This window comes from Sinocyclocheilus rhinocerous, unplaced genomic scaffold, assembly GCF_001515625.1.
Source record: "Sinocyclocheilus rhinocerous isolate Xijiao unplaced genomic scaffold, SAMN03320098_v1.1 scaffold72, whole genome shotgun sequence".
NCBI lineage: Eukaryota > Metazoa > Chordata > Actinopteri > Cypriniformes > Cyprinidae > Sinocyclocheilus > Sinocyclocheilus rhinocerous.
Genome location: NW_015628351.1, coordinates 2,012,723 through 2,024,349, shown reverse-complemented (window position 1 = coordinate 2,024,349; position 11,627 = coordinate 2,012,723). Strand labels below are relative to the sequence as shown.

Genomic DNA, 11,627 nt, shown 5'->3' with positions numbered 1-11,627 from the left:
ATTTGCTTCCGAAAACCCGAACATAGATAACATAATTATTATTTCTGTCCTCGTCAGATATGAAAATGCTCCGAGCCAGTCTGGCTCACTACCCACTGTGCATGTACTACTGAACTTTTACATGATCTACACTACATATACACACGCTTTATTATGTGTTAAAATGTCTTAGTCCTATGCAGTCCTCATTACTTTCTGGAGAGAAATAAACTTAGCACTGGAGTTGACGGAGGAAATAAACACAGCGAAGTTGCCATAGTGATTATTTTAAAGGAAACGCGGGATAAACAATCATTAAAGCACGCTCAGCGTTAATATCTGGCGGAGATGTCAGGCATTAGTCCGATTAGATGTGGTGGGCAGGAGCGCGGGGAGACCCGTCATGCGAGCAGTGCACTGAGGCGAAGAGTGAAGTGGTGAATGGCTGAACTTAAGCGCTCTGCTGTCAGCCAGCGACGCGGGAGTCGTGCGTAAACACACCGGTGCGACTGGAAGTCCGCGAAGAGGGACACAAGTTGGGACGCATGAACTGCTAATCACTCGTTACCGGCGCTGCGCTTCGGGTAACATGCCAGCCATCAAAAAGGAGAGACTGGATGGAGAAGACATGGCATTAGCCGCCTTCAACCAACCCGAATACCTGGCCCCTTTAAATGCCACCGCTATCCCCGTGGTGACCCCTCATCCGCCGCCGTACGATCACATTTTCGCCCATCACCAGCGCGCGTACTTGGGCTTTCGCGACGCCGCGCTGCATCAGCAGCACTTTCACCACCACTCGGACGACTTCATGCTGGAGAGCTTCTCGTCTATCCCGGACTTTCAGCCGTTTTTCGACAACGGCGAGCCTTGTATTGAAGTGGAATGCGGGGAAAACAAAGCACTACTGTACATTAACAAACTGTGCCAGGGCAGCAAAGGGCCCTCCATCAAATACCGGGCTGAGTGGCTCACCCCAAACGAGTTCCAGTTCGTGAGTGGAAGAGAGACAGCCAAAGACTGGAAACGGAGCATTAGGCACAAAGGTAAGTCAGTGCCGCGTGCAGCCGAATAAATATTGCCTTTGAAATAAGGGTTCATTTAGCCTCCGTCGTGTTCGTGAATTAATAGAACTGCTCTTTTTAGGGATAAAAATACGAGTTGCTGAAGACCAATGACTTTAGTGCATTGAGAAGAGCTCACTGTGCTTTGAGTCGAACGGCTTTGGATTCGCACTGTTGTGAAAAAAGGTGAAAAGTCGTTTTTACGCACGTGGACTGTACATATATTAAAGTAAAGAAAAAGATATTTACTTGAATTTAAACCTTTTCTGGCTGAATTTCACTTCTACCTGAAGTTGGTTTTGTAATGAAGTGGAGTAGAGCAGGATTATGACTCCGTGAAACATTATCAAGCAGTCATGGATTAAGCAATTTGTGTTTGCAAAGATTTCAACCGGTACACTTTTATGAGGTCTAAAACACCAAACTTGATGTTATATTATGTGTAGTAACTCTGTAGTGAGATATCTGCTTACTAAATTGTTTTTGGTTCGTTTTTTTATCATTGTGTCTTAATAACATTTTTATTTCCATCCATTCAGTTCGTGTCGACAATTTGTCATTTCTATTCAGTTTAGGACTTTTCAGAGTTTTAACTCGATTTTCTTTATCAGTTAACGGTCGATAAGTACAACAAACCTATCTCTGCAGGTTGCCACTGATTTTTACTTTACAAATTTTAAGACTGCATTTGAATTAAAGTTTTCGCCTTTAGTAGGTTGCTATTATTAATAAATCAATACACTTAAAAAAAAAAATCGATTTATAGTTAATATAATGTTCAGGTAGTGGTGTACATGTCTATTCTGAGTTGTTTTTAAAGTGCAGTACATCAGGATAAGCTACAGTGGCACATTATCATATGAAGCAGCTTGTGTTTACGACGATTTAAAGTGAGGGAAATGCCATATTTTGATAAGTTACTGTATGAGTAATAACTTTGTGCTGATTTACCAGCTCATCTAAAGAATTTTATACAGTTTACTTGAGTTTATTTCCAGAGGTTTCAAGTCTTCTTTCGGACAACAGTTCATTTTGGTTAAGACTAATTTTGTACATGTGCACTCTGGGTATTACTCTTGGTCACTTACTATAAATAAAATGAATGTCCTTTTAAGACACTTTTGTTGCACGGTGACACTGTCCCATGGATGAGTTTGTCAGATGGGTGGATGACTGCAGGAGTTGTTAAAGTAGTCACTGAAGGGATGCATTTGGTACAGTTTCGTTGGAGTCATCAGATGCAGGTCCATTTCTGAATGACTCTTTTAAAAGCTGATTTTGTTGCATGATGCTAACGTGAAATGAATTCTGTATTTGAATGCTAGATTGTTTTGTACTCCATGTGTGCATATAATTTATGGAATCTAAAAGGTTAACGACTGTGTTTAAATTTTTTTAGGGAAAAGTCTGAAGACACTTATGTCCAAAGGAATCTTACAAGTACATCCTCCAATCTGTGACTGCCCTGGCTGCAGAATTTCATCTCCTGTGGTAAGTGTGCAATTCAGCTTGGTCCATGTTACTTATTTTGAGTTGAATGTGTATTTTAAATATACTGACAATGTGTTTTTTTATATATCACTTGAAATGGATAGTTTACTCAAAAAAAAGAAAAATCTGTTATTTAATCAGCCTCATGTTGTTATAAATCTGTGTGACTTTCTATCTTCCAAAAAGAGATGTTAGTGACTTAGTCACCATTCACTTTCATTGCTTCATTTTTCCATTTAGTGAAAGTCAATGGTGACTGAGACTGTGCCTAACATCTAACCATAGAGACTAAATGATAACAAAATTGTAATTTTTTGTTTACGGGATGATCAAGTTTGTGCATTGTTGTTGTATGTTGAAATTGTCCTGCATGTAAAGCATAAGGAAGGTTATTCAGTGAAAAGTTAAGCAGAGGGTGACATGCCACTGCTGATGAATTACACGGTTTGATGCATTTTTCTCTGAATTGCATTAGAGATGTTAAGAAGGACAGTGACTTGCTGTTAGTGCTGTCACGGTTGTTTCTCAGAAAGTAAATAAAGACCAAGTACAAGGAAATGGTTGGAATTGATTGTTTTGGTTTGTTGGACTCCGAGTTGCAATGTAAGGTCACAGATTGTCTGTAGCAGATGTGAATGCGCCACACGCTCCTTATTTTCACTTTTCCAGGACGCTTCATCGATCATGTAGACGACAAAACTAGTTCAGTGTCCGTGAAGGTCAGAAAGAAATTGGGAGAAGTTGAAAGATTCATTCCTCTAGAGGGCATTTTTGCAGATTTTTTTGCTCTGTTGCTGTGGCATGGCAATGCCACGGATTGTGATCATATCCTGAAGTTAATCAGTAATATTACTAGCTGATGTATGGACTTTCATGTCTCTTTATTCTCACTCTGTGATATCTCCCCCACCTCTGTTAGAACAATCAACTTTGTGCATTGTGTGTGAGAATGTGTGTGTGCGTGCAGCAAGCCGGCTCGGTTGGCTGCCTGCAGTATTTGTCCACACAGGTGCTGTGTTTTTATCTGAACTGAGCACGTCTGTTGCCGCCTCTAACGGTTAATCTGGAGGGGAAGTGCGTAAGAAGCTTACTGAGCTACTGAACGTAGCTACCGGTGATTACTGAGGCAGCGGCACGCAAAGCGAAGGCGCTTCAGATAAGCTGGAGGTGTTTGAGTGATGCAGGTAAACTACTGAGGAGGGCCTGAGCCAGAGCCAGAGCCAGAGGAGATAAAAACTTAATGGCTTAGTTGTTTGGGACCCTTATATTACCTCGCACTGAGGGCGTTAGAATCTCATGGAGGCTGATTTTGAAGATGAAGTCGAGCAGGCTCGTCACTAGCTCTGTCTGATTGTTGTCTTATCATTCCCGAAGTGAAAGGGTTCTGTGGTGCCGTATCATCTGATAGTGTTCGGATGAATCAAACCCTGACTGAAATGGTCTTGCTTTAATTGGTTTAACCAGTTTCCATCTGATTATTTCAAATCACACATAAAGTTCTTTTGAAGTTTGATCGTTTACTTTAAAACGGTTACAGTTTCTTTTAAGTGCTGTGACATCATCTGCAGCATTTCTGATCTGACTACTTGGTGAGATGATTGTTGTATTTGATCTTTAATATGCACTTTTACCAGACCTTTTTTTATGTATGCCATATATGTGATTATCAACTGTCAGTTATCTTTAAATCTGGTGGCCCACTTTTGTATTCTGCTTGAGTAATATCCTGGTTTGCAGTTTGTTCATTTATTGTTGAAGCTGGTAATTCGTTTCATGTCCACTCATTCCCCTCTATGCTACTGCTTTTTGAAGATGTTCTGTCTTTGGCCTTCCTTTGGTTTCTCTCTTAAAGGTGAAATTTGCAAGTTTAGCACCACTAGTGGTACCAGATGGAATTGCAGAATTTTATTTAGTGGCTCCAAATTCAGTTTGGTGCAGCAAAAATTACACACTTCGCCTTTAATGAAACAATGACTGTTTACAAACAGCTTTCCTGAACACTTGCCCACCATTGGTCTTCCAAACAGGTAGCCATGTCCCAAACACACCTCATTGGTTGGAGTCAATGTTTCTCAAATAAACAGAGCCACAGTATTTACACTTTTCAAGAGAACTACAGATGGTGTACTCATAGTTGGGATAGTAGAAAGTGGGCATAATGACTCCTGTAACTCTACAACCAGATAAACACTGACAGTACATACACACTTTCTCTGAAAAACACTCACTTTCACACTATATAAATCTTCACACGTTAATGCTTCCGTGTGATACAAATATTAAATGTTGAGAATATAATTAACACCTCGGCATTACTTGTTCACTCACTTAATGTACACACACTTTCCCTTTGACTGTACACAAAGTTTGTCAAGAACTTGTCCATGCTTTCTAACAGTAGTTTGAATACTTCTAAAGTGGTTGACCTGGACCTTATATCTTATGTTACTGATGGTGTTTTTTAATTTCAACAAGTTGGTACAATAATTAGTTTGCAGGAGGAGTTACAGGAAGAGTGTGAACAATAAACCATATACTTATTGCTTCTTCTTTAGCATTTGAAATTGACAGTTGTATATGCTGACATGGAGGCTCTCAGTTAACACAAAAGTCTTGTAAAGCGCATGCCTCATGCTATGCATGTCAGTGATGCAATGACATGAACTCGCTCTTATTTCGGTTGTGAGCCCTGAAAATGGAGAGTCAATTTTGTGTGCATCAGTCACTTAAATAAAAGAACTGTGTATGTAGCTAATGCATTTAGTATGAATGTGACTCTCGTATTCTCCTGCTGTTTGAGTGTAGCTTTTATGAATTAGCGTGCACAGATCTTACAAGATTAAATGTAAAAACAAGAACATGTACAAAACAACAGGTTCTATCATGCTTTATGCAAATGAATATGGCAACATGCTCTGTGCTGGTGTGCGTTGTCTCTGAGAGGGATGACAGTTTTATTCTTAAATTGTTTTATGACCAATGTAAACTCAGTTTCATTCATTACTCTAAATTCCCAGTAACCGCATTTTTTAATTTTTTTCGACCCTCTGCAGCCATATCGGAGGTGAAAAGTTTTCCTTTCAAGGTTATAAGTTCATCATAACACCTTGCTTAGGTGCGATATGTGACTGTGGACCTTTGAGCTGTTGTGGTTTATTGTCTTCCTGCTAATAAATTATATGTAGATTTGTCCTAATGAAGCATGCTTGATGACATAGAACCATTGTTTGCGTGTTTCTGTGTGGACAGATGAATGATCGTGTGGTGTTGTTCCTTTAAGAGTCAGAGTCATTCAGTCGGCCTGGCTGTTGTCTCCCAGGAGAAATGTTCTTCCTTTCTCCTATTTTTTCAGCGGAACTAGTGGAGGCTGGCAGGAAATTACACTCTGCTCCGTCTCGTAAATATCTGGGCTTCCCCCCGCTGCATCCCGGGTCAAGAAAGAGTTGTCACTGGGGGGTTGGGAACAAAGCTGGTTAAAAAACATGGAAGATGGTGATGTCGCAGTCTAAACATTTTAGAGTTGGTCCTTCAAAGAGAACAGTCTCCGCAGATGTATTCATTGCACGGCTGGTACGCAGCCTTCGGAGGCAAGAAGAAACTGGACGTGGATGGAATAGTTCTCTCAAAAATGAAAATTCTGTCTTTATTTACTCACCCTCATGTCTTTCCAAACATGCATGCTGTTATTTTTCCTGTGGAATGCAAAGATGGTTTTGAAGATCTTGCAGCTCTTTCATTGCAAAAGTTGTCAATAGTGACCAAATTAAAAAAAGTGTTATAAATGAGAGAAACATATTTCTATAGAGGAATGAAATTTAAGTTGTTATTTATGGATAATCTTCCTTTGTGCAAAACTTGTGTATAGACTAGGTTTGTAACGGTATGAGATTTTCACGGTATGATAATCGTCTCAGAAAATATCACGGTTTCACGGTTATCACGGTATGTATTAAACAATAATTCTTATCAGTAACAATGACTCTTAAAAGAACAAGAACAAGTTATTTGAGTGAACAAATCCTTTATTACAACAAACTTGAAACCATTTTAATGAAAGTCTCCCTTCTGAAATAAATAAATAAAAAATAAAGTTGTACACCTTATGTATATCTATATCACAATTTAACATTTTAATTAATGTTTTAAAATGTTATTAAATGAAAATGTACAACTTTAGGGTTAGTTATTTTTGGCAAAGTTAAAACATGGACAAACATGATATTCCTTGAAAACAATGTTTAAATAAATTATTTTATTATAAAGAATATTATTATTATTGTTGTTATTATAACTTTGAAGTACATTGTACAATGCTAATATATTTCTCTCATAATTTCAATCATTTAAATCGAACTTTTATTTTGACAGGTTGTAGCGGACCTTTGAGTTTCAGAGTGTATTTGACAATGGTTTTTCTCAAATAAAACTAGGAAATGTTTATTTACGTTTTCTCTCAGAGCAGGGACCCATTCTTCGTATGTCGCTTATTACATCCGAGATGAAATGTCACATTCAAGATGATATCATCGCGCTAATCAGGATCTGGCTAATTCGGTTCTTCGAACGCACCTGTTGTTGATGATTAGTATGGCTGGATTGAGTTATCTGAGATAATTACGCGGTCATGGGTTGGTTTATACGGGGTTATGTATCGATACTCGAAACCACGATTAGCAATGCAGCGATTGGCTGGCGGCAAGACAGCAACGTAATGACATCATATAATTAAAAAAGACACCCGACGAAAAACTTGACAAATTTTTGGACTTTTATAAGGAAACAGCCAAGCGAACAAAACTACATAAATGTTATAATAGATAAATGAAGCAGTCTCTTTGCGCTTTAATATTCACAGACACATATCATAACTACTTTCGATTTATCCATCCATCCGATTGCGCGTTTTATGTGACATCCTCGTTATACTGTAAATTCCATGTTCACGACTGCACCGGGATTCCCTCTGCTTCACGGAAATCATACGGCCTTAACTTATAACTTGTTATTAATGCGACATACCTTTATCTGCACGGAGGGATGGAGTCCGCGAATATGAGTGAAGATGTTGGATGTATTGCCTGCTTTTGCTACCACTTTGCGTCCACATTTTTTGCAAATTGGATCCGTCCTCAAGGACAACCCCGCGTTCGTTTTTTTAAATATCCAAAGTATTCCCATACTGCAGATATAAACTTTTTTTTCAGCGGGGATGGAGATTAGATATTATCTCTGTCTCTGTCTCTGTCATTTTCTCCGTTGCACATGCGTGTTAGCAGCCGAGTGAATGCAGAGTGAAGTAGCCGAGCGGAAATAAGTTGCATGTGCGCGGGTGAGATTTTTCTAAAAAACCGTAGATATGCAAATGTTTACGGTATGATAACCGTGCACGTTCAAACCGTGATAAACCGCCATACCGGTATATCGTTACAACCCTAGTATAGACTTTTTTTGGAGTTTTAAAGTCACTTAAAGTCTTAAAGACTTAAAGTCACAATGAAGTGCATATGGCGACAGATCTTTTCTTCCATATTGTGACACATCCAAGTCTAACGTATTATGAGTTTATTCATCAGTTGCTAACTGGATTTTAAGAAGTGGACATTGCCCTCAAAAATGAATGTGCCTTTGAAGTAGAGGTGGGCAATATACCGGTAGACATGATAAACTGGTAGAAATTTGTCAACCGGTAGAGATTTTAGACTATCATCTCTATCGCGGTTACACAGTCACGTGACATTGCTGTGATATGTGGTCACGAAAACGTATCATTTGCACACATTTTTAAGCATAACAGTTTAAAAACAAGTAATTTTAAGCCGTTGAAACGCAATCAGCATCAAAAGATAACTCATTTCGCTCATTCTGAACTCATTCTGTGCACTGTCAGAGAGGCATGCTCATGTGAAGATGGTCCTCATAGAGTGCTGGACGGGAGTATTGAGTTATTATTTAGGCTAGTATTAGTTTTTTGTGATATTGACACTGGTTACAAGAATTACCAAATTTCTATGGTATCAAAAAATTTTATATCATAAAGACTTTATTTAAAGCAAAAATAACTATATTGTGATATATATTGTTACTGTGAAGTAAAATTACTCGTATCATGATATAAGATTTTGGTCACATCACCCACCCCTACTTTGCAGTTAATTGTAGAAAAGGGGCGGACCCTCATGTCATTCCAAACCAGTATGACTGACTTTCTTCTGTGAACCGTAAAAGAAGACTTTTTGAAGAATGTTGATAATCAAAGACTTGCGTACCATTGTCCTACACTGTATGGACAAAAAACATTAAGACATTTCTCAGAATATTTTCTGTTGTCTTCCACAGAATAACTGATGTCATACAGGTTTGGAACGACATCAGAGTGAGTAAATAATGATCGAATATAATTTTTAGGTGAATTTTCCCTGTAATGAGGTATCATACTTTTATTTCAGATCTTCCACTCTTCTATGGGATGACGTGGTTAAAACGGCTTGATTGCATGTAATTGAGGTGTCGACTGTGCGATTCAAATTCACTAGAACTGCGTTAACAGCAGCGTAATTAGACAGTGATATTTTCGCTGTGGAGCGTGTGGTATTAGGTGAGGTTTGTTAGCGTAGACCAACGCTCATTTGGCAGAGTGTTGCTGGAGGGCTGGGTACGGGCAGGAATGGGGGCTGACGCCACATAGTCTCACAACAGCTCCCTCGCTGTGGGGGGTTAGACTCGATGTGTGCGCGTGTCTGTGCGCCATACGAGGGTTTGTGTAGTGGTGTGTTTGTATCCCTCACATGGAGCCGAGGCTATGCTGCTATGGCAACGGCAGGATCCCTCCTCAGGACAGCAGCGAGCAGCCAGGCAGTCTCTGCAGTGTGTTGCATTCATGAATTAAAGCAAATTAGAGCCCACTAGAAAACCGCACCAAACTCACAACAGGCTTTTTCCGTTGATTTTATTAGCCGCTTTTGCTTCAAATGGTGATTGCGCTGCCGCAGAGATTATTTTGAAGCACAGTAACATCTTCCCCAGTGACAAACAGGTGAGACGTTAGTTTCAACTAATTTTGTGTGTGCACATCCTAAATGGCCACATATTTTTCCGATCATATGGAGATTAATCAGGAAATGTTATCACTGAAGTTGCAGGAGCTGGTTACAGGAAAACAGTGCAGGAAAGGTTTACAGGCAGGTGAGGGACGACTGTGTGTGTGTGTGTGTGTGTGTGTGTGTACTGGTATCAGAGCTGGGCGTGTCTGTGTGGGTGTTGGTGGGAAAGGTACAGGGCTTATCTATCAGCTCATACAGCTGATCATTACAAAGCCACTGTGGCTATATATGGACGCACTCCTCCCAAATGTCAGTTTTTACATACGGCTGACCCAGTTCTTCTCTCAACTGTTCAGATACAGTTTGATACCATCCAACATAATTTTCACACAAAAAGTACAGTGTCATGCTATACTTTATATAAAACTTAAAAATTAGAATTACTAGAATTATGTTTTATTAAATTTAATTATTTTAATTATCTAAATAACATAAATAAATGTATACATTTTATTTAATTCTTATAAGCTCCTTTTACACTGTCTTCAAATCTGATTGGCTAAACAGCATTTCAAAAGCGTATATATTTTTCTTTTTTGTGTTTGCTGCATTCTGGACTAACTTTCAGTCTCTGTGCTGCTCAGTTGATCCTGCTTTGGCTTCGTTTTCCGATTTAGTTAGTTTATCAAAAAATAGACAAAACAATATTATGTCTAAAATGCAAGTTACTTATCGCTTAATATTAACTTCGCACTGCATTAAATTGATCAAAACATTTTTGACATTTTACGATGTTAATAAAGTTACAAAACATTTCTGTTTCAAATAAATGCTGTTTTTGAATTCTGTTCTATTCATCAAAGAATCTTGTGAAAAAATGTATCACAGTTTCCACAAAAATATTAAGCCTCGCAACTGTTTATAATATTGATAATAATAAGAAATGTTTTTTGAGACCCAAATCAGCATTTTAGATTGATTTCAAAATGATCATGTGACAGCAGCATCCATTATTCCAGTCTTCAGCTTTGCTATCACAGGAATAAATTGTTTTAAAATATATGAAAAAAGAAAACAGTTATATTCAATTGTAATAATATTTCACAGTATTACTGTTTTTATTGTATTTTTACTGTATTTGGATTTTACCGACATCTTACCGACCCCAAACATTTGAACAGTAATGCATAAATATTTAATAATTGAAAAAATAAATATATTTATATAAAAGAACACTTACAAATTTGTTTGTAAGCTTTATTTGTAAGCTTTGGCTTACTTTATCTTAAATGTGGCCTATACATTTTCATTCATACATTCTCAATTCCAGCTTCTATATTTTGGACTCTTCGGAGTGTGTTGGAGTCAGTACCTATCCATAAAGGTCTCCTGTGGCTGTCTTTTTTGAAGGGAGGGGGGGATCCAAACGCAGGCAGAGAAATCTTGGCATGCATGGCTGGACTGCCACTGACCTCCCCGCGCCGGGAAATGCTTCACTGGGCTGACACAGCCCGCTCACCCTATGGGTCGGGGGGGTTGTTCTGGGTGTGGATGGGAAGCACACTGCCCTTCAGCTCTCTCTTACTTACCATATTACTTACTTCCATAACTATTGAAGCACTGGCAACAAAACAAAACAGTGTAGTTTTGAAAGCTTTTATAATTTGGTTTGGTGAAAGGAAGTTGTTTGCCAGTGTTTGCCAGCTGTATACACGAAAAAAGTTGATTAGATCCCATCACGTGAATGTAACTGAACTCTATGGCAAATTTGTGGCAAGAAGACGTGTGCACATAAAGTATTTATCATTTCCAATAGATTTAAGTAGGCACATTAAACCCTGCCACACCAACCCACAGGCCCCCACCCCCAGCTAGTGCCAAGTCTGCCCAGCGTCCCGCCTCCACACTTATGCTCAGCGTGTTTGCGACGCACACACAGGCACACACACACACACACACACACACACACACACACTCACACACAGACACTCACACACTCACACTCACACACAGACACTCACACACACACACACACACACACACACTCTCTCTC

The 11,627-nt window shown here is 39.0% G+C and overlaps 1 protein-coding gene across 2 annotated transcripts in view; it reads left to right on the top strand.

Annotated features, from left to right (window-relative positions):
• The first annotated feature begins 434 nt into the window (after positions 1 to 434).
• The window catches only part of LOC107737557 (sterile alpha motif domain-containing protein 11-like), a 61,054-nt gene continuing 49,861 nt past the window's right edge, over positions 435 to 11,627 (top strand). The window contains exons 1-2 of one of the 2 annotated variants that reach the window (XM_016549073.1): positions 435 to 1,025; positions 2,443 to 2,534. In XM_016549073.1, coding sequence (XP_016404559.1) covers positions 569 to 1,025; positions 2,443 to 2,534 — 549 coding nt within the window. In that variant the 5' untranslated portion in view covers positions 435 to 568. The remainder of the gene's footprint in view (positions 1,026 to 2,442; positions 2,535 to 11,627) is intronic. The other variant, XM_016549072.1, reaches the window with a different exon arrangement.